The following is a 23,275-nucleotide window of genomic DNA, read 5'->3' on the forward strand; positions in this document are numbered from 1 at the left end:
TCAGGTGTTTCCAGTCGCATTGGCACAGGTGTATAAAGTCAAGCCATGCATGCAGTAATGGAGTCTGCCTTTGCAAACATTTGTGAAAGAATATATGGTTCTAAGGAGCTTGTTGAATTTGAGTACGATGCTGTAAGACGAGCCCACCATCGCTCAGCTGTAAGTGGTATTGCAAAGTGGAAGCATTTAGGGTCCACAGCTGGGTTCACCGAGTGCAGAGGTGTACAGTCGTCAACACTTTAAAAAGTCATTAACAGTTTGCTGACTGAAGTCCAAGCTCAAAACCACCGGCATTAACAACAGCACAAATATGTGCACTGAAAGCTTTGTGACTGGGCTGCGATAGCTAAGCAGCTTTTGCAGGTGGTAACAGTCATACTGGCCTTTTGGACTTAAAAGTGACACAGCTAGTACCATGTGCACCATCTTTTGATGTCAGAATAGCTTTAATTCCTTGTGGCATATTTTGAAGAAGGCAGTGGATAGAAGGTAGATTTACACTTCCATGTTTTTATACCAAATTCTGACCCTACCATCCGAATGTCACGGCAGAAATTCAGACTCATTAGATCAGGTAACGTTTTCACAATCCTCTGTGATCTAGTTTGGTGAGCCTGTGTGAACTGTAGTTTCCTGTTCTTAGCTGACAGGACTGGTCTCCTGCTGCTTTAATCCTTCTGCACCAAAGGTTTGACATGTTGTGCGTTCAGAGATTCTCTTCTCTGATACCTTAGTTGTAATAATTGGTTATTTGAATTACATTTACAGCACTTTTTGTACATCTTTTTGTAAATTATCCTACTCAACATGTCTTTGAATCTGAATGTGTTATTTTTAATAACTGTACAGCACTCTAAATTTGCCCCATACACTCTTATTTATTGTTTTTTATGTTATATTCGTTACGTTTGTGTGAATCTGTATGCTGCACATGGCTATCACTTTGCTCCTGGAACACATAAAGGTTATTTCCATTCTATTCCATTAACTCAAAGCAATCTGGCGATTCTGCTCTGACAACAAGAAGATATTTTAAACAAGACAACTGTTGCTCACTGGATATTTTTCTTTTTTTGATCATTCTTTGTAAACCATGCAGATGGTTGTGTGGGCAAATCCCAGTAGATCAGCAGTGTCTGAAATACTCCGACCAGCCCATCTGGCACCAATAACCAGGCCACGTTCACAGTTGCTTGAATCACCTTTCTTCCCCATTCTGATGCTCAGTTTAAACTTCAGCAGGTTGTCTTGACTACATGGCTTAATGCAGTGAGGTGCTTCCAGGTTATTGGCTGGTTTGATATTTGCATTAACAAGCAGTTGAACGATGCTAACCAACCACACTCCATCCATAAATATATGGGTGTATTATTTAGCACATTCTGTTAATTAGCGCTAAGCTACAGGCTAATAAAATACTGTAATTTCTCTCACCACATCTGAAGCACAAGCTTCTTGGATGAGCTGTATCATGTCATTTGCCAGATAATTACATTACATTGCAAACTCTCCAACAGCAGAAACACAGTGGAACTGAATTAGCAAAGATGAGGCCAGGCAGATAGCTACAAGCTACAGCTACGTGTGTTGGGACACTTATCAATTAAAGAAGCCATATTCATAAATTTAGTTAAATCTTACGTCTTTGCAGTGTCCGCATGGATGAGAAAAGATAAAATGACAAAGCAAAACAAATCCAAAATCACAAAACCTCAGAAAACAAGTATTTTCTTCTCTTTTTACCGTTGCTGCAAATCTCAGGGCTTTGGTACATTTGATTGGGAGATTCTTCACATGGAGTGAGACTCTGTGCAGAGTTGTGTGTGTTGTGGCTGTTGGGCAACTTTGGAGGCGAGCTCCAGGCTGCTCATCCGAACTCTGCTTCCTCATAAAAGAAAAGTTGCACAGAAACCACAAGCAAACTTTAAAAAATATGTTTTGGTTGGTAAACAGTGGGCTCATTGGTGCCACGGGGCTGGTGATATGCCTGGAAAATGCTTTTGGCTGGGACGAGTTTTGCAAGTATGACATCTAAATTATAATCTTGTGTCTCTAAAGGGGCTCAGGGGCGAGCGTGGAGCAGATGGTTTTCCTGGCAAGCCTGGACCCAAGGTGACGTGATTAACCTCACCCAGAAATACACTGAGCTTGTGCTTGTTGTGTTATTTATTCAGAAAACCGCCATGTTAACAAGTGCGTTTTCTCTGCAGGGCGACGAAGGGCCTCCTGGACCAAGAGGACCTCCAGGGGAGAGAGTGAGCTCACAGTTGCCTTCGTTTTTGTTTATTTGGCATTTGGATTTTATGGGATACATTTTATTTTGGCATATTTTTTGAAATGTTTAATTTTTTTTCCAGGGGGAAGCTGGTGCTCCTGGACAGCTAGGTACTGCTGGAGCACGAGGTGACCGAGGCGTGCCGGTAAGCTTCTCAAAGCTTTCACAGTCATTCACAGCTATATCTCTGATTTACTTCTGCAAACAAGGGGCACTGTCCTTACCTCACTTTTGTACATTATGTAACCATTTCTATTAAAGTCAGCTCCAGTAAAATGAATGTCCCTAATTGGACTGGGTGACCTCCTGGGAACCCTTGGGGCCCGTTGGTTGTTCCCAGATGCCATTTTGAGACCGACTGACTTTCCAATTATAAAGTTCTTACTTCCCTGTATTAATATGCATTAATATGCCCTATGACAGCTGGGATAGGCTCCAGCGCCCTCCGCGACCCTGAAAAGGATAAGCGGAAGCGAATGGATGGATGAATATCTGAGATCTGTTTTAAAAAATGAATATTTTGTTTTCCATAGGGAGAGAGAGGACAGACAGGACCAGTTGGGCCAAAAGGTGAAAAAGGCGACAAGGTAAAAAACAAAAATCCGGAACCACTTTTATATTTTGGACACCTTAATAAAGTGAAGGAATAGGAGGAACGCTGCTGCATTTGTCTCACTAATGGTCGTCCTGCAGTATTAGCTGTAATAAGGTAATTAGCATCCAGACTCTGAACATATTGTCTCCTGCCTCAGGGTGAAGTGGGAGCTATGGGACCGCCGGGCATTCCGGGAAATGTGAGTAATATTTCTGCTGTTTGTGTGCGCATTAACTGTAATAGAGTGCAGATGTGGTGACATGTCACCTGCTTTCTTCTTCACAGGTTGCAAACGTCATTCCTGAGCCTGGTGAACCTGTGAGTACGCTTCTTCTATTTCACAAACTCCAGAATCAAATCCGTGAAGAATGGCTGTTTTTTTGTTTCTTTCTTTCAATTTGCTTGATTTAAAATAAATAAATAAACATGTTTACATATTATATACCACCGATCAGACAGAACATTCGACACCTGACAGGTGAGGCAGATAACACTGATTATCTCTTCATCGTGGCTTCTATTAGTGGGTGGGATACATTAGGAACCAAGTGAACATTTTAGAAAAAGGGAAAATGGGCAAGTGTAAGGATTTGAGCGAGTGTGACGAGGGCCAGATTATGACGACTGTGTCAGAGCGTCTCCATAACTGCAGCTCTTGTGGGGTGTTCCTGGTCTGCAGTGGTCAGTGTCTATCAAATGTGGTTCAAGGAAGGAACAGTGGTGAAGCAGTGACAGGGCCATGGACTGTCCTGTTTGTTGCCACAAAGCAAAACTGGTTTAGGAATGGTTCCAGGAGCACAACAATGACTTTGAAGCATCGACTTGACCTTCAAATTCCCCAGAACTCAGTTCAGCCGAGCATCTGTTGGATGTCCTGGATAAATAAGGCTGATTCATGGAGATGCTACCTCACAACTTACACAACTTAAAGTATTTGTTGGTGACATCTTGGTAACAAATACCTCATCACACCTTCAGCACATGTTCAGGGGTCTAGTAGAGTCCATGCCTCAGCGAGGTCTGTTTTGGCAGAAAAAAGGGGGGAAAGACACAACATTAGGCAGGTGGTCATAATGCCTGATCAGTATAAACACTGTTCTTACTCTTCTCATCTTCTGCATTTTTGCCATTTATTTCATTGCTTGTTTTTACCTTAAGGGGAGACCTGGAGAGAAAGGAGAGAAAGGGGAACAAGGGAAACCAGGAGAGATGGTGAGTTTAGTTTTCACTTCCTCTTTTTACATAACCAAGCTTCAACCAGCAATACGCTCAGGATCCCACTAGGTGCCAGTAGAGATTTGACGTTGCTGCAGCGAGGATGTCCTGTTACAGTGAGAGAGCTCCCGAGACTTCTCTTAATTGGCTAAGTAAATTAAATATTTGACACTGTCATGCAGTGCCCTGAATCTCTGTTCTCTCTGCTTTGCTGATATATTGTATATTAGGTGCAGCAGAACAGAGTGCACTGGTATATTTAGCATTAAATAGGCAACATGAATTATGTGCTGGAATTAACAGACTCATATTCTTAAGGCAGCATATGACAGTAAGTCTTAAGTCTTCATCTAGGATCATCACTATTCTTCATTCGTTTTTAGAGTAGCCCTTTTAACGCTTTAAGAGAAATGTTTTAATATATTTTTAAATTAATGCATCTTCTCTGTAGGGTCCAAGAGGACTACCTGGTGAGCAAGGTTTTAAGGGACCACCTGGACTACCGGTACAAAGCTTGTTATCTCCTCACTCGTTTTAAGCTACAGTCATTCCGACTGGAATATCTCTGATTAGCTGCTTTGCTTCCAGGGCCCAAAGGGTGAGACTGGACTCACTGGAGAGACCGGGCGTGTTGGAGACCCAGTAAGTAGTTCCATCTAACAGGATTCACTTTTTAACACCAAGCGCTACGTTTTCTGTATGATAGAGGATGACGATGACCTCTGTGTTTCTACCAGGGTCCACCTGGCGTAGCTGGCCTTCAGGGTCCCCGTGGACTACCAGGAAGTGTGGTTAGTCTTTTCTTTTTGATCATTTATGTCTGTTGCAAGTGCTTCCTATGACTTTACACTACACATTATTAAATTAAGCTAAGAATTATCTTTATGTTTTAGGGCATACCGGGAATTATTGGGCCTCCAGGTCCAGCTGGACAAAGAGGAGACAAGGTCAGTCACTTATGTTTAAAATCCATGAGTGTATTTGGTGGGTGTGATTTGACAGGATCAGGACTTTGCTGAGACTGGTATTGGCAGAGAAACAGACTGCTGAGAAAAAGAGTGACCTTGTATGTCCTCCATCATTGTTTCAGTTTGTGAATTCATTTGAATCCTGCTGCAGCAGCTACATGTAGGAGTAGCAATTCAGAGCTCTTTGTACTCTCTCTGCAGTTTTAATATGCAGGACAAGGTGTATAATAATTATAAGACTGAGATTTAAAATAATAAATGATCATACATAGAATTGAATTTGACCTCTTTCAGAATCCAGAGCAACAGAAAAAAAAAGTATCTGAGGCATCTGCTTTGCTGACTTGAGAGACAAAAGCAGAATCTTTTTATTCCATTATTTATTTTAGGGGGAACCTGGAAAACCAGGACAACAAGGTCTCGCAGGACCACATGGAGAGCCTGGTTTGCCTGGACCTCCTGGACTACCAGGGAAGGGGAAAGATGGACAAAATGTAAGGCACAGCTATGTTATTTACTGAATGTTTACCGTAGTTCATCCTACAAATATAATGATATTTAAAGTCATTTAATACAATATCATATTATAGGACAGTGCCACAATTATGATTAGAATAGATCAACTTGTCTGGATTTCAGCCCTTCTGTATCACATTAAGATTTTTTCATCTCCATCACCATGGCAGCTGTATCCATCTCTTATACTGTCAAAGGCTACACCATGGAGCCAGCTAACACAAGTTAGAAAGAGGACAAACAAAAACAAAAAACACCTAAAATTAGAGCACAGGCTCTGTGTAAGGGCTTTATTACATAGCATCCATAATATTTTTCCAATAATTCAAATGAAATGGTCAGAAGACACAAACACAGACAAGAGGTGTAGCCGACTGCTACTGGCTACACCTCTAAAGACGTGCATGACTGGCTTGTAAACAAGTTTTCAAGGCTGAAGTTGGTATTTGAACGTTGGAGGCTGACTCACTTTTGCAGCCAACCTCAAGTGGCCTTTAGAAGAACTGCAGTTTTAAGGAATTTTGCATAGAATTTTTATTCATTTTTCCTATTTGTTATTCCTAAGCAGTTTACCTTCAGCTGCTTTAAAGTCTGGGAGAATTATCCTGGTGAACACTGCCAAACCATATTATTTTCTCTTTTTATTTGACACTTGGCAAATCTTATGAAGTCTATCTGCATTTTAACAACAGAAATGTATGCTTATCGAGGTTAGGATTACCTCTCCCGTGTGACTGTGCCTCAGAACAGTCTTTTGTATTTCCACATGTGTTCTGCTTGTAAACATCTCCTTGCCTGTTGAACCGCAGCGTAATATGAGCACTTGTATGAGGCAGAAAACAAGCCTGAGTAGGCACATTTTGTGCTGGAGCTCAACACGTGTCTTCATCATTTTTCACCGTGATCCAAACATGTGGCCGTCTTGCTGACGGGGCAGAGCAAACAGGAAGGACATTGTTAAGACATATAACATTAAAACAGCAGAGGGGCACAACGGATTTGCCTCACAGCAGTTTTCACTCCCCCTTTTTTTCTTTTTACTTCTTTTACAGCTGCCAGGTGCGGCCCTGAGGCCTCGATACAGTCACGTGCATGAAGAATAGGAGCTCTTTGTGGACCATAAATGATTTATTCAAAGATGTTTAATTGCAATATTTTGGTTAATAACCAATTTTATTTGTGGTATTACAGGGAGACCCGGGGCCACAGGGAATCCAAGGACCCCCAGGGCTGAAGGTAATGTCATTTCAGAAGTTTGTAAGAGTTTTCTAGGTCTCCTCAGCTGCTCCGGTTTATCATGCACAGGTGCTCTTTTGTTGATGTGGAAAAACGTCCTTTTTTTTAGTTGTTGTTGCCCGAATGAGGAAAAAAACAATTCATCTTTGTAGAAAGCAACAAAAGCAATTCCCGTGTCCACTGCTCTGTGACCGTCGCTCTGATTATGACTGCCTCTTTGTTGTGAAGAGCTTGATGTGAAAGTTTCAGCACGCGTGAGGCTGGGAAGGGGCATTTGGTGGATTTATGGTGTCAAACTGCTCACCCTCATCACCGAGACGTTTTCTCTTCTGACTACAGAAATGTCTTAGATTGTATTTGTTTTATTCATTTTTCCCCCAGTCACTCAGAAAAAAGTTGTATTTCTGGGTTTGGCAATCATTGCTGAATGCAGTGCGCCAGAACCTTAGCTAAACATACTGGCAGCTGGAGGGTGAAATAAATTTAGCTTTTTCTTTTCGTCCCAGGGTCAACCAGGGTCAAGAGGAGAACCTGGGTTACCAGGGGACAGGGGTCCTGCAGGAGAAGGCAAAGTAGGACAAACGGTACGTACACCACGCCACAGTCATCCTTTTGACCTTCAGATCACTGGTAACCCGTCTAAGTTAGCGACAGAGTGTTGTTAATGCCCATCGTATTTTTGTTTAATTTCTTTTCTCTGCTTGCAAGCACCAAAGATAAACTCTAATGCCAAAATATGTAACACTTTACTGGAAATGTAACATCTCATCGTCTAGATCCTGAAGATTTACAATGTTGCTTTAACGTTAGCCACAAACTTCACCATGACTCTTGTTTACAGGGACCTCCAGGACAAACTGGACCATCTGGACCTGTGGTGAATATTTACTGAAGCATTTTTTAAATAACTCCATGCTAGTATTGTATCGTCTTTAACGTGCATTTCTGGGTTTAAGGGTTTGAGGGGTCCACCAGGTGTCGCTGGTCCTCAAGGCCCAGCAGGTCACAATGTAAGTCCAACACTGAAATATTTACTCATAAATAAGTTCATTTATGCTTCACTTGTCTTGACTTGTATAACTCTCTGCAGTGAACCACAGTTTTGGTGGATGCTGATGCATGCCTGTGATCTTCAGCTGATAGAAAATGTAATGTGTGGCTTTTTCTCCAAATGTAGGGTCTGCCAGGAAGGCCAGGAGAAAAGGGCTCACCAGGAGAGCCTGTAAGTACACACAGCGAGAGAACACCAGGCTACATCAGAGCTTCTGTTTCTCCAGCTGTTTGCTTAGTTTTAGTGCATGCATTAAATATAAAGCGGGATATGAGAACACTTTGTCCTGTCACTATCACTAGGATCATGTGAGTTATCAGAGCAATTTTTGTTGGTCGCAGCTTTTTTTCATGAAAAGGTTCTAAAAAGGCCTAAGCTTAGCAGCTAAATATGTTTCTCAGACTTTAACATGAAACAAAATAGACATAAAATGAGAGCAATATTGGAGAGAGACTAAATTACTACTCAGATTGCTGTTTGAGCATGCTCGGGAGTTTGGAAAACTACATGCAGTGTCCTTTGGGCTTTTCTATGGGGGTTTCAAAGTAAGTACAAAGCATCAGGCCTGTTGCTCGTCGGTCTAAAACCTTGGTTTGCATCCAGCTCTTGTTTGATGGCCACACGCTGACTGCAGTGACTGATTGTGGGGGTGTCACCGAGCTTCCTCTGAAGGTTTTTCAGGTGTAGCTGTACAGCAAGGATGAGGGAACTTAGTCATTGAGGAGGGGCTCAGAGTAGTTTGGGTGGTTTGGGCATCTTATGTGTCCTCTCTGCCTTGACGTCACCTCAGTATCTTACCAGAAGACCTGGAGGCCATGACCTGGGCTCCTCTGCTTAGACTGCAACCCCCACGACCTGGACCCAAATAACTGTCAGGAAACAGATGCACGGCTGAATGGATGCTGCTTTGTGTTTCCTGAATGATCAGTTGCTAACATGTTCATTCTACCAACTTTATAAGGCTACATTTTATTCTTGTTAAAGATTAAAGTCAACCTTAGAGTCTCAGTAATGTAAATGGTCAGCTTCTGGCTGCAGCTCGGGGAAATGGGAATAAAACTCTGGAATCTAGTTTTAAAGTTGAGGTTGGAAATCTTGAGAGTCCACTAGAACGCAGCATTCATTTTGGAGCAAGATGTTTATATTCTATATATATGTGATACTTTTTTTGGACACAATTTTGGCTTGTGCACAGATCCCTTGATGTTACTTTGTTTCCATTAACTCATTTATTTTCTGTCTCCCAGGGAAAAGCCCCAGACTTTGACCCAAAGGTAAGACGCCATTATTTGATATGATTTGATATGTGGATCATTTGATGACAGCGTGTCTGTGCCATCTTTAGGAGTTTTGCTCAGACTGCCCTGCAGGACCACCGGGACCACCTGGACTCCCAGGAATCCCAGGAGATAAAGGACAACAGGGACCTGCTGGGAAAAATGGAGAAGATGGATACCAAGTGGGTCAAAGTTATTAACATGTCATAATTAAAGTGAATGACCTCACTTCACTTCTCTTGCCTAAAGTCTATTATAATGTAAAAGCATGTATTTAAGCACATTTTATAAAGTGTGTGTTTGCTGCCCTGTGTGAGTCATGAGGTCTGAGCCTCGCCATCCGTCACCTGCTGTGACGGATGGCGAGGCTCTGTCTGCATCATTAGCTCGGCCTCCTCTGGGGGGTAGCGGTGAGCGATTAGCAACCAGCGACGGTGCTCGCCACTGTTGGCTCGGACAGAGACTGATGGTCTGCTGTGTCACTGCAGGGCCCGCCAGGACTAGCCGGACCTCCAGGGGCCCCCGGAGCCGATGGAGGAAAGGCATGTGTGCTCACTTACTGCCAAACTTGTTAGCTGCTTCAATCAGTTTTGTTTTGTTTTTTTACATCATTCAGATGTTAGGGAGATATTTTTAACTTTATTTTCTCAAGCCTAACGTTTTTCCAACCAAATGCTTTTCTCTTTTTGTCACCACAGGGTGTAAAAGGTGATCGAGGACCTGCTGGAAACCCCGGAGACAAAGGGGACAAGGTGTGTTTTTCCACTGTGACATTTCCAACCTTCCTCTCGCTGTGTTTGAAGAAACATCCAATGCAAAGTCTTCAGCTCGATTTTAATGACCATTATCTGTTTAATAGGGTCACCCGGGGCCTCCTGGTCATCCAGGTCCTCCTGGATTAATGGGTACACCTGTAAGTCGATGTTTCAGCCTTGTTTACAACATTGTCAGAATACGTGAAAAGTGAATATTGACCTCCACTGACATCGTCTCTTCCTCTTCAGGGTAACGATGGGTTGCCTGGGCCTGCGGGCCCCCCAGGACCCCCTGGAGAAAAGGTCGGTTAGCACCCTGTGTACTTTCTGCTCAGAGAGCCCATTACCCATGTGTCATTATTGTACAACCCGCTTCCCTCTAGCGTGTAGGTCACCGTCCTGTGCCGTAATAATGGCTATTAATCATTTCTTTTTTGTTGGTGACCCGTTTTTGTGTTTGTTTTCACCAGGGCAAAGAGGGTCTCAAAGGAATCCAGGGACCACCAGGGCTTCCTGGCTTGATAGTAAGAAAAATCATTAGAACGTAAAGCATCATGAATATGCAGTTCCTGCTGGATGCTGTGATTATTTTAGGCAACAATATAAAACCATAAGTGGGCCTTTGGGTCTTTGGCGCTGCAGACCTTAAATAATTGTTTTCCTTTATCACAGGGGCAGCCTGGCAAAATGGGAAAAGATGGCAGACCAGGTGAACCAGGAGAACCTGTAAGTTGATGGAAATGACCCACAGAGCATAAAAAGTTTGAACACTAACTGGAAGATATTGTCTGTATTTATTTATACACATTTGCTCACTCAAGGCGTTTCCTTTCAGGGCAAACAAGGTGAAACTGGACCCCCAGGAAACTCAGGGCTCAGGGGACTCCCTGTAAGTAGCCAGCAGTAGATCTGATAGAAGAACCTGGTGATATGCAAATTGCTGTGACTGATTCGCTGCACCTTCTCTTTCTAACCAGGGCTTCAAAGGCCACAGAGGAGAACCTGGAGCTCCAGGAACTAAGGTTGGTTTGCTTTTAATGTATTTGAGCAGAGAGGTGCGCTGTTAAACAAGAATAATATGTTAGAGACATTACAGGAGAAAGAGAAGGAGTTATAGGTCAGTGTTAATGAATGGTCAGGTACAAAGACTCAAATCATAATGATTAAAACGCAGCCAATGACCAAAGGAAAACTTCAAAATACCAGTTTAAAGACATCTGGCTTTTGAGAGCAACATATAGAGACATGATGGATAATTCTGAAGACATTTTTCATTTTCTCTATACCTGTTTATTATCTTTTCCACTTAACTGAATAACTGACACATGAAACGTAAGGAAGTTGATAACCACCGTTGCAATACTGTCGCCTACTGAGGCTTTAAGGTTTCTTTCAGCCAGTTACCACAAAGAAACGCTGGCTATCTTGAGCTTGCCTGGTAGTCTAACCCTCAGTTTAACTAAAACATAGCTATTTTTCCTTTATCATGCAGTATCAGACTCCTAAAGCAAAGTAAAATAACCCACCGCATTACAGACTATATCAACTATTGTAATGCCACGACTAAAGAATACTGAGAGATTCCAGCAACAAGACGTTGCGCATAAACAGCTGACCTTAAAAATGCGAGCTAAAACCATTTTGAGATTCTGGCAGTGCAAAAAAGCAGAAAATCTGCACCAGTGCAGTTTTATTTATGTTTTGTGACAGCATTTTTTTTCCTGAAGAGGTGTGCAGTTTCCCAGACAGCGTGATGGGTCCTGAAACAACTACCCAAAATAATCTTGGTGTCTGTGCAGACTTGCTGCATTCATGTTACCCTCAAGAAAAACCAAGTAAAACATGCAAATATAATCAGTGACGGTGCGACAAAGGACAACAAATGTAGCCGCGAGTGTCGTCGTTGGTGGCTTTGAAAACTGCCGCACCGTCACTTTCTCAACTGCTCACAAACGCATGCAGTGTGAAACTGGCGAGGAGTGTTACTTAGTTACTCAACAGCCTTACTCACAGCAGGGGTGCAGGGTATAGCACACAGCCACGTTCGCTGTTTAGCTCGCCGCACTGCACCGTCACCTCATATCTGACACCAGCCCAGAGGCTCACCTTTGTTTTTTGAACTCATCGCACCTGCTGCTTTCTTCTGGATTCTGTCAAAGCCCCGTGACCAATAGCATGGCTCATTACAGACAAGTCTGAGTGAGTCACAGCGAGGCAGGCAGCCTCCTCGCCCTGCAGCCACTCTGCAGACAGCTTATTAGAGGAATTGTTGCCGTAGACACGAGACTTACCCTTCATTATCACCTCCATGTAAATTAAACTCAATCTTAAAATTGAAAGTAGATTTTACAAGTGCAGAATGTCTCAGCGTAGTCTGGAAGCATCATATAGATTCTTACAGGAAGCTCTCTGGTCTGCAGTGTTGTGTTATTCTTATAAGCAGCAAAGGTTACATTATGAGTCATCGTAATGTAACCTTCATATTCTCTCTTTGTTTAGTTGATGTTTTTTGTTATGTGGCACAGGGAGAAGATGGAAAGCCGGGATCACCTGGACGTGACGGTAAAGCTGGGAAAGAGGTATGTGGAGGGTTTTTATCAAATTTCGCTTCCTTCCTTTCTACTTTAAGTGCTTAATGCATTTTTTAGAGAAGTACTCAGGCTAAGGTTTATCACACAGCTGCCCTAAACTAACAGTAGTGGGAATTAGCAACCAGTATGTGCAGTTTTTTAACTTTAACATTATCGTTTATGAGTTTTCTAGAAATTTTCAAATGTACTGTTTTACAAAAAAAACCCCAAAATATTATTATTATTTGACGAAACTGCCAATAATTTGCCAATTAATTTACTTGCATTCCTAAACTGAACATTTTTTAGTGAATGAATGTTATGCTTGATTAATTTCTGAGTGCTGACTCAAACTCAGGTGTAAAGATGTAAATTCAGTTACTCTCCTAATAAATAACTGTCACACAGCTGTGTGGCAGGTCGTGTGGGACACGGTTGCAGAAATCAGAGACAAAGAATAAACTAAAAGACAGTTGTATTGCTGTCCTAAAGCTCAATAATTCACAAACTCAAACAAAGAAGAAGCTGCGAAAACGTGGAACTCGAGGAAGACGCTGCGAGAGGAGAGGACGTGACAAAGGGTAGTGGAGGACAGACACAGTAAATACACAGGAAGGTAATTAAGAAAGCGGAGACAGCTGAACAAGAACAAATCAGGAATAACAAGACAGGGGAAGCAAAACTGAACACAACACACAAGCATGAAAAGGAAAACACAGTGATTCCAGAAAAATCAAAACCCAGAGATCATGACAATAACAATATAAACACGTTTGACAGATTTCTTCTTGTTTTTATGACGCTCTCATTCATTTATTAAGCACTGTACATATATACAGAAAGGGGCACCACAAGGAAAAATGCAGCTTTTATTATATTCAGTTTTCAGCCCTTATGGCGCACTGAGGAACAGACAATACATTTAAAGGAAATAAATGTACACATGAAAAAACCCCAAATAAACCCTGATAATGCCTCGACTGCAGCTCTCTGATATCCCCCCTGCTGTAAACATTTGTCACCCCCTTCAAAATCCTCCAGCACGTTCTGTCTCAGTCGCTGAGCTCTTGACTGTGATCATTAATGTTGTCTGGAAGCAGATGTATTGATTGAGGGAATGCAGATAATAAAAAAGTTTCTTCCTGGCACACCATCACCGGCATCTTTAATCATGTCTTTTATAACGACTGCGGCCAAGTCGTGGCAGTGCCGTTTTTATCTTTTGACACTGTGTGAGAGTTGTTTTGGTTTTTTTGGGGGGTTTTTTCTCTCTTCGTCAAAGTGAAAACTCGCACATACACTCAGAAACTGCAGGATTGTTATGCCCCCATTTTTCTTGTGGCACGGTGTGCAGTAGCACTTCACAAAAACCTCTTTCACCAAGCTGATCCTCTGGCTGTGAGGCAATGAGACAGAATGTTCTCACAGCTCACGTCTCCTGAAGTAAGAATATATTTTTCACCTACAACAACAACAATTCCCATTTAACAGCCTCCTACAGGAGAGGCTGCGGTCCAGTAAGGCAATGCTACGTAAGGAGATCAAATGAGCCCTTTGCATGTTTCTTTCACTATTGAGCAACACAGTCGACTGAGTGCAGCTCAAACTGCCAGGTCACAAATGAATGACCTGATGCTACACGTGATGCTACTTGAATCTGGAAAGCATGCTCCAGTGTAAGAACTGGTGTTTACACCTGCGGTTCTTTGGCTACAACGTGGCGATGCAGCGTGGTTTTTCCCATCAAATGCAGGCTCTGCAGGCGGATGCTAAAAGAGGCTGAGGAAGCTTTTCACTAAATGAATTCTGAGCTTGCTTTATTATAAACCGCTCTGCATAAATCAGAGGCCTGTAACGGCCGACTTGTCCAACAGGCAAGAAAACGGCAACAATATTTCTGTGAGCAGTAGATACTGTCGTGTCCACACTGTATTTCAGAATGTGATTAATCTCCACTCTCTGCTCAGATTCAGGCAAATGCTGCACAAAGTAATTTTACAAAGCTTCGTAATGTATTGACCCGTACTGCTAAAGCAACACAAGAGTTTCTCAAAGTCAGTCATCTGATCTCAACCCAACAAAGCAACTGAAGGCAAAAGACCCAGAAATGGGCAACAACTGAATGTGGCTGTAGTAAAGTCCTGGCAGAGCATCTCAAAAAACGAAATCCAGCGTTTGTTGATGTCCGTGTGTTATAGAGGAGCCAGTGACACCTTATAGAATGGACCTAAATCTCTGGCACTGTTCACCTTTGATTACTCACTTGCGCTGATATTAACTGCTTTAGCGACGTTGGGGACCAATCAGAGCTTTTAAAAAAAAAATTGGTATAAACAGCTGTAAATTGTAAATGTTAAACAGCTGAAGAAAATAAAATACATACAGTATATAATACGAGCAATAAAAGAAATAAGTATCTTCATCTTTCCGCCAGTACACATTTACTGTAGTGATGAAAAGATGCCGCTCACTCCAGAACGGAGGGTTTTGCACTGATGCTAATATTTAGCATCTGGCCCCCATTTTGGCCTAAAGATGCGATAAAATTCATTCAACCAGTTTGAATGCAGGGTACTAATGCTGTCTTCTTACAGGGTCTTCGGGGACCTCCAGGGCCAGAAGGACTTTTAGGCCCAAGAGGAGAGCCGGTGAGTCATTTTCAGTCACTGGCATGGCTGTCTGATGCAGAGAAGAGACAGCACGGTGTCACGCTGACAGATAGGGACATAAAGTGGCACTCAAGCTGTTTCTCTCACTGCCCTTCCTCATCAGTTTTTTTCCATTATATCTTTTTTTCTTCTTCTTGTTTTTTTAACTTGTATCCCAGGGCAAGCCGGGTGAACCGGGACCGTCAGGAAAATCAGGTCTCCCCGGAACACCGGTGAGTTTCCTCTTCCTGTTCTGCAAAATCTTTGCATTCAGTTTTACTGTTTTTTCACCTTTGATGTAAGAAGCACGTATTCCTGATTTAACTCTGTGACAAGCACCCAGAGAATGAATGAGCTGAAGCAGTATTTTCAGTGATAGCAGAACAGGCGTACATGAAACTGAAGGCAAGAGGAGACTTTTTGAAGAAATGAGCCGTCAGATTTTGATGGAACATCAATGTTGCTCTGACTGGGGAGGGAACATCACTTTCCCCTGAGTGAGGAAGGGAGTTGGCCGGGTTGCTGCTAGTTGGAGAAAAGAAACCCTCAAAGTCAAATGAATCAGGTGATCGTCATTTTCTAGAAGACTCATCTAGTAATTGTGTTTTGACGCGCACCCACAGAGACACGCCTAAGCTGAGTCTCTGGTGACAAAAGGTCTGAATTGTCTGATGATGCAGAATGCAACCAAGGTTATTGGAAGGTTTTGCACAGAGTGCCTGATATCAGGGGAAAAACAACTCTGGCTCACAAGGTTTCCTTCAGGGATGATTTTACAGTGAAAATGTGAGTGTGTGAGGATTTGGAGAAAAGCCAGCAGTGAGAAAGCTATCGGTTAAAGAATTGGTTCACATTTACATTTTGAGTCTGTCAGGAAACAATATTCAAATGAGCACTTGAACGCTAAACAGGTTTCATTTGCTGTAATTATCAGTCCTGTTCAAACTGGCCATTAAATGATCTCTTTCTAAACTGCTTTGAACATAATTGACTGTAATCAGAATCTACATTCAGAGTTCACTTGAAGCAGTTGTGAGGGTTAAGCATCTTACCAAGTGGATATCAGAGTTAAATGAATTCCCTTTGCATATTTTCCTGAACTGTGTTTCCAGGCTCAGTTGCAGCAGAGACTCAGTCTAAGCTTGTCACAGAGTAGCTAAGTAACCTTTATTAGTTGTTTAAGCTTAAAACTTTCATTCTGATTAATCTTAAAAGTAGAGACAGTGTCCGTCATTCCAACCATGTGCAGTGGTGCAGTACACAGTAAAATGAGATGACATCCCTACACGACCATGGTGCTACATATGACATATAACAGACAACCAACACAGGACTGCATAAAGTGCAATGTGCAAAAATTGCAACCCTTCCCCCTCCAAAAAAACAACAACAAAAAAACAAAGGCAGTGCAACACTACATAGAAGACAACGATGTGGACCCAAGACAGTGCAATAGAAATGTGCAAAAAGAACCTTGGTGTATGAAGGTGTGTGTGTATGAGATTGTGCAGCTAAGTGCTCAGGAGTGACAGTTTGGGAGCTGGTTCTGTGAAAGGGAGACCCTTCAGCTTTCAGGCCTGTCCTCTGTGGAACGTGCTCCCAGTTTGGGAGCTGGTTTCACGGAAGAAGGGTCTGAAAGCTGAAGGGTCTCCATCCCATTCTGCTCTTAAATTCTCTAGGAACCAGAAGTAACGCAGGAGTCTGAGAGCAAAGTGCTCTATTATGGTGATATAGCACTATGAGGTCTTAAAGATAAGATGGAGCCTGATTATTCAGGGCCTTGTATGTGACGAGATATTTTTAATTTTAATTTATCACGGAGCCAATGAAGAGAAGTGAGTATGGGAGAAACATGCTCTCTCTTTCTAGTCCCTGTCAGTACTCTCGCTGGAGCATTTTGCATCAACTGAAGGCGTTTCAGCGAGCTCTTAGGGTGAGCTGATAATAATGAATTACAATATTCCATCTTAGAAGTAATGAATACATGAACTAGTTTTCCAGCATCACTCAGACAGGATGTTTCTAATTTTAGAGACGTTGCATGAATGGAAGAAAGCAGTCCTGCATATTTGTTTGATATGTGCATCGAAGGACATATCCTGGCAAAAATGACCCCAAGATTCCTCACAGTGTTACTGGAGATAGATGTAGCCACCATGATGTCCCCCAGTAGTTTCTTGGTGATGGTTTTGTTGCCATAATATGAACAATACTTCTTGCTTTGTAAGAGAAGCCTTGTATGTAGAATCGGTCCCAGCATCTGTCCTTGTTGCTACAGTAACACTAGGAAGAGCAGATGTTGGAGACTGCACTACAACCAAAGTTAATGCAACAGTGTGCAAGTCACCTTCGATGTGGTTACTTAGAAGATGGCGACCAGCCTGCAACAACTCAGTTATTTGCTGTGACCATTATTGTTAGTAAATCTTCACCAATCTGTCTGTGAGTGATTGCAGTCAATCCGAGTCAGAGCAAACCTCCGTGTGCCAAACCTATTCAAACTCCTTGTGACTGAAAGTCATTGCGTAGAGGTTCAATGTGCAATGTGTTCCCAAAAGCGAAACCCAGCCACCAAATTTATGCACAAACACTAGCAAGCTAGTGTTAGCCGATAACCTCTGTTAACCTCTGTGCACTGAACCTCTGAACCTTATAGGCTGCAGACACACAGAGCCACTAACAGTCTGTGCAAAACACAATGAAGGTTCCTCAAAAAGCACCAACTACACAAAGATGTTTCAGAGTTCATTGAGTCAAATTAGCTGAAGTGAAGCCCAATGGACAACCATCAGCATCAGTCAGAGAGACCATTCCTCTAACTCTAAGGCAGCTTTGTAAGTCATATTTCACGTAGAAGTACTCTGCCCTTTTTTATACGTGGGTTTTAAATACACTAAGTAGGACCTGAGAGCCCAAACAGGAGAGAGCATGCTGAGCGTGGTCAGAGGTGAAACGCTGGTGTTAAATTACTCCTTAATATCAGGTGTAATAGTAAATCATCATGATTGATATAAAACACCTCGCAGCAGTGACATTTTTAAATGCCGTATCATTAGTATGATAAACAAACCTTTATTTGAGGGTAAATAAATCCTGTTTATTGTAAAGCAGTGTCACATTATTGGAAATGTCACAGCTAAACGTAGAGTTGGTAACGTCAGAGTACTGAGGAAAAGGCTGAAATATGCAGAGCGTTTGTTTAGTGATTCGTGCTGAAATCAAATCAGCTTATGTGTCGGTATCATGTGCAACGAGAATGTTAATAAGCTGTGGGAAGGAATAGCAGGACCTGTGCACCGACCTGTGGGCTGAAGGATGGTATCTTTGGAGGTGGACTAAATGTTGCTAACTGGAGGGCAGACGATATGCAGGAAGTTATCAGAGGAGTCGATGATATCAGTCAGCAGAGGAAGCAGATCAACAGGAGCAGCCCGGGGGAGGGAAGAGGGCAGCAACCAGAATGCAGAAAGGTTACAGAAGGAGATGGAGAGTGATCTCTGTATCTATGAAGCGCCCTGAGGCGACTTATGTTGTGATTTGGCGCTATATAAATAAAATTGAATTGAATTGAATTGAATTGAATTTCAGTGGATGGCGAAGGAGATGTTCAGAGGAAGAGTCAGATATCGACCAAAATGGTATCAGATGTCAGATTTACCACGCAAAGAAAAGGAAGGGGTGCAGTGAGTGGAGAGGAGCAGAGGTGATAGAGAAGCACATCAAAGATTTAAAATACAGCATGTTTTTAAAGAAAGTGTCGATAAAATGGGCATTAATACGTTTCTCCACTCTGTGGATGCATTAAGCAGCTTGTCTTTGAGCCCACGCGTTGGTTAGAAAATATGCATTTTAATGTTTTCAAGCCACAATATTTATGAAAATTTCATCCAGAGCTCTGCTGCATGCTGAGCAGGAAATGCAGCTAAATCTGCAGTAATGATGCAGCCCTGCTCATCTACAGTGTGCCATGTGACAAACATGTCTCTGCTGTCCTACAGGGTCTCAGGGGAGACAAGGGCGAGCCGGGCAATCCAGGGTTACCAGGCTTCAGTGGACCTAAAGGCCCCTCGGTGACTGCAAGATTATTTATTTATATATTCATGTTTTGATGTAAAGATTAATCGCAGCTCGCAAATACGAGCAGCTGTGGGTAATAATAGCTTTTATTTTGATTTCCAGGGTCCGCCCGGTCCAATTGGCCCAGAAGGAAAACAGGTAAGACTTTCCAAAAGAGAACTGATGACGTATCATCTTTATATCCACACTAACATTTACTTGTCTGTGGCATTTTGTAGGGTGTGCCGGGCAGAGCTGGTGATCGCGGTATCAAAGGAGAGAAGGTGAGCAGCGCTAGGAGTGTAAACCAAATCAGTTTTGCTGACCACTTTCGACATACACACTTACACATTATAGCAGCGTGTGACAATTACTGATGTGCCACAGGATTTTGAGTCAACCAGACAAATATGCTAGAAATGAATTTATACGTTTCCCCCCAAAATCCTTTAAAGAAACTTAAAATAAAGAAATAAGGGGGAAACTAATGACTTTATTGTGCTGAGCACACTATAATCGCATAGAAAACATGCCTGTGTGTGGGTGTGTATGAACTGTGGGGCTGTAAATGCAGGGCAAACCCACACTGCCCACACGTGGACCATAGCATTTTTGCCTTTTTATGTCCACATTGTCGGCTTGCTGATAAACAGCCCTATTGGCTCACCTGTTGGCTAACCCATACAGACCCGGCCAACATTTTACTCCACCACAGTTTTCTATGGGCAGTCTACAGTGAGGTTGCCCATAGAAAAGCCACACAGGGCTCTGTAAGGGCAAATTTGCTTTAAATGCCACACTTTAAAACAAATCTGACACAGACAGCAAGAACATTGGAGTGTGTTAAAGTGTGCGATAAGAGGATGGAGGCGTGGTGTCTGCACCATTTTATTAAAACAATGCAGGTGTCATGATACGTAGGTCTACATGCTGTTAGATCAAAACCACCAATAACGTGTGAAATGGCATTTGAGCTCTTATGTGCAGATATGAATAGAAGTGTGTTTTATTATTTTGCTTTTGATGTGCCTTGGACACAAAAATTGATTCAGTTTGTAACAGAAGATCGTTCTCAGTGAAGTGAGTGGTCAGAATCTAAAAGTAACAGCTACACTAAAAACAGCACCGATCGTGTGAGGAAGTGATCTTAATGAAGAGATCAGACAAATCTGAATTAGTTTTGGGTATTTTTGTTTTTTTTTAAATATGCACACTTCATGTATAATGTCAACCATCTTAAAAAACACTAACTTTTGCCCAGCTGCCTTGCTGGTTACTTTGGGATCATGTTCTTCGAGGCTAAACATTTACAAACATGGTGACATCTGTTCCAGGGAGATCCAGGTACAAAGGGAGATAAAGGGCAGTCAGGAGAGCCAGGTATGCCGGGAAACCCTGGTCCCCCTGGCAGGAAGGGCCACACGGGGATGATGGGCATGTCAGGACCACAAGGAGAAATCGGAGCCCCAGGGCCACAAGGACCTTCAGGAAACCCTGGCCTTCCAGGGCCCAGGGTGAGTCATAAACCCAGCTGAAATAGACTCTGAAACAATATCGGCCCTACAGCAGTATGCACAGCACCATCAGATGATAATTTTTCATTAGCATCTCTGCTTCTCCAGGGAGAGTCAGTGTCACTGGAACAGATGAGGCGGCTCATCCAGGAGGAGCTGGCCAAACAGCTGGATGGTGAGGCGTTCTTCTGGTACCCTTTGAGATATTTGTTCATTTGGGTTCAATGAGAATAACCTTGTTAGATATATTACGCTAACCTTTCTTTCTGCTTCCAGCCAAATTAGCTTATCTCATGGCTCAGATGCAGCCAGCACATGTGAAAAGCACAGCGGGCCGCCCCGGACCTCCGGGCCCTCCGGGTAAAGATGGCGGCTCTGGACGCCCTGGGCCCCCTGGAGAACCTGGGATGCCCGGACAGAATGGAGGAGAAGGACCCAGGGGACCCATGGGCCCTAAGGGTAGGACAAGATTCAGAGAAATGTTTTTTGGTTTGGTTTGCTGCTATTGGTTTGCTTATGATCGTCGGCTCATTGTTGTTTAGTTGTTTCCAAAACAAACACCCAAATTTTTTTGGGTGTTTGAGCGCTTTCTAAATAAAGCGCTCAATTCCTTTAATTTTAAATATGTTTATATTGTCTATCCTGTAAAATAGTCAGATGTCTATTCATATTAATGTACAGAATTCACCTGCTTGCTGCTACTACTGCACATTCACCCAGTGTATATACTATATGTGTGTATATATATATATAATGTTCTTCCTCTACACCCCCAATTTTTGCACATGTCGAGGAGCGTGTCAGGCTACATTTCACTGTGTGTTATACTTGTATAACTATGCATGTGACAAATAAAGAACCTTGAACCTTCTATAATACCGAATTAGCATTAAAATGAGCATTTTAGCATATTAGCATTCCTAAACACATCCCTGACTAAATTACTCTAAATGACGACACTAGCATGTTTTAGTATTTCCTGCCTGACTTATCAGACCACACAAAATGTGCATCAACCAGCGACTTTATATAAAAGATGGACGGAGCTTCCAGTTGTGAGTGCACAGTGTAAATTTTGTTAACACCTACTGTGCCGCATAGTGGTTGGCCATCTTGCGTTTCCTCTCAGTTTCTATTGCAGTTTGTGCATAAAACATTTTTGTGCATACTATATTTTAACACATTTTAATCATATCAAAACAACAAATCAGGAATACAAAAATGTGGCCAATATTTTGTGATTTTTACATTTTTATCCCCAAACGAACTCAAACACTGGAGTTTATCGAGTGAGCGTAGGCTATTAGATCGCGGTTTACATCTCAATCCCAGGTTTAGAGTTTCCACAACTATTTACCTTGGAGGAGTTTGTCAAACCTGGTGAAATATGAGTCGATGAGTCAGTGAAGCTCACTTCTGTCCGATGACATGATGCTGAGGTGAGCTCTTGAGGTGTTGTAGAAAATGTCTGTCAAAGCACTGCTGCTTTTACTGAAGCTTTCTTTGAAGTGGATCTACAGTTGACAGACGCTTGGTGAATAAACTCTCATATGGTGTAAAAGTGTGAGTTAGCTGGCATAATGTTAGCTTATAACCAGATTAGCATCAGTCTCGGACATTGTCTCCTGCCCCATGCATGAAGCTGTTGGAGAACTGGTGCTCGTTCAGTGACACACTGCTGCATCATGGGTGCACAAAGGAGCATTGCTGCCTTCCTCCCAGCAGCTGTTAGACTTTTTAACCATCACTGCTCCCAACAAAAGCAATACGATGTTTATATTCTAGTTGTTTATATCACTGCTGCTATTTGCACATTTTTTCTATTTTCTGTTTTTAATCATTTTTAAAATTAATATTTAATACTTAATTTAATTAATAATTAATTAAATTAATTAAACTTAATAACTGTACAGTTTTTGTCTCCAATGAGGGACAATAAAGGATATTTCTATTCTACTCTGTTGTATCCTGGCAGGTGTTTAGCCAGCTGGTGAGGTAGATGAAGAGGTGGTGGAGATATATAGTTTAAAACAGTTATTAGTAATATCTAGGTATTTAGAATGTCAGATAATAATTCCTTTGAGGTACACAGAGTTAGACCTGCTGTAACGTGGGTTGTATTCAGTGGTTGAGAGGAGGCTGCAGTCAAAAACTCCCGATGACACTGGTACTAGGAATTCCACAGTGCTTCTCCTTTAATAAACACACTCTTCACCAACCTTACAAGGCCCGGTTGAACGGCTGCAGTCTTGTCATACACGAAGCGAGCAGTGTTCATACAACCCGTAATGTTACTTTGAGTTAGGGAGGTAAAGATATGAGGTCCATCTCAGTCTATACGTCCATGTGCAAGCACGTTTCTCCCACATCGTACAGAGGGCAGTGACACATACTAGTGACATCACTAAACATCACTAAAATCGTTTAGCCTGGAGAAATAGTTTGCTGCTTTATAAGAAAGCCCTCCGCAAAGCCAGAACATCTTACTATTCATCACTGATTGAAGTAAATAAGAACAACCCCAGGTTTCTCTTCAGCACTGTAGCCAGGCTGACAAAAAGTCAGAGCTCTTTTGAGCCAACAATCCCTTTAACGTTAA

General features: G+C 42.3%; 1 protein-coding gene across 1 annotated transcript in view; it reads left to right on the top strand.

Annotated features, from left to right (window-relative positions):
* col22a1 (collagen, type XXII, alpha 1) overlaps positions 1-23,275 on the top strand; it is a 68,784-nt gene that overhangs the window by 37,903 nt on the left and 7,606 nt on the right. Inside the window, exons 29-64 of the mRNA XM_013915847.1 lie at positions 2,059-2,112; positions 2,211-2,255; positions 2,358-2,420; positions 2,809-2,862; positions 3,028-3,069; positions 3,156-3,188; positions 4,029-4,082; positions 4,537-4,590; positions 4,674-4,727; positions 4,823-4,876; positions 4,979-5,032; positions 5,443-5,547; positions 6,761-6,805; positions 7,312-7,389; positions 7,647-7,682; positions 7,762-7,815; positions 7,983-8,027; positions 9,104-9,130; positions 9,202-9,315; positions 9,622-9,675; positions 9,832-9,885; positions 9,993-10,046; positions 10,138-10,191; positions 10,359-10,412; positions 10,561-10,614; positions 10,724-10,777; positions 10,866-10,910; positions 12,414-12,467; positions 15,053-15,106; positions 15,286-15,339; positions 19,105-19,176; positions 19,286-19,321; positions 19,402-19,446; positions 20,497-20,676; positions 20,785-20,851; positions 20,953-21,135. Coding sequence (XP_013771301.1) covers positions 2,059-2,112; positions 2,211-2,255; positions 2,358-2,420; positions 2,809-2,862; positions 3,028-3,069; positions 3,156-3,188; positions 4,029-4,082; positions 4,537-4,590; positions 4,674-4,727; positions 4,823-4,876; positions 4,979-5,032; positions 5,443-5,547; positions 6,761-6,805; positions 7,312-7,389; positions 7,647-7,682; positions 7,762-7,815; positions 7,983-8,027; positions 9,104-9,130; positions 9,202-9,315; positions 9,622-9,675; positions 9,832-9,885; positions 9,993-10,046; positions 10,138-10,191; positions 10,359-10,412; positions 10,561-10,614; positions 10,724-10,777; positions 10,866-10,910; positions 12,414-12,467; positions 15,053-15,106; positions 15,286-15,339; positions 19,105-19,176; positions 19,286-19,321; positions 19,402-19,446; positions 20,497-20,676; positions 20,785-20,851; positions 20,953-21,135 — 2,233 coding nt within the window. The remainder of the gene's footprint in view (positions 1-2,058; positions 2,113-2,210; positions 2,256-2,357; positions 2,421-2,808; positions 2,863-3,027; positions 3,070-3,155; positions 3,189-4,028; positions 4,083-4,536; positions 4,591-4,673; positions 4,728-4,822; positions 4,877-4,978; positions 5,033-5,442; positions 5,548-6,760; positions 6,806-7,311; positions 7,390-7,646; positions 7,683-7,761; positions 7,816-7,982; positions 8,028-9,103; positions 9,131-9,201; positions 9,316-9,621; positions 9,676-9,831; positions 9,886-9,992; positions 10,047-10,137; positions 10,192-10,358; positions 10,413-10,560; positions 10,615-10,723; positions 10,778-10,865; positions 10,911-12,413; positions 12,468-15,052; positions 15,107-15,285; positions 15,340-19,104; positions 19,177-19,285; positions 19,322-19,401; positions 19,447-20,496; positions 20,677-20,784; positions 20,852-20,952; positions 21,136-23,275) is intronic.

This window comes from Pundamilia nyererei, unplaced genomic scaffold, assembly GCF_000239375.1.
Source record: "Pundamilia nyererei isolate P.nyererei 1_Seehausen unplaced genomic scaffold, PunNye1.0 scaffold00378, whole genome shotgun sequence".
Classification (NCBI taxonomy): Eukaryota; Metazoa; Chordata; class Actinopteri; order Cichliformes; family Cichlidae; genus Pundamilia; species Pundamilia nyererei.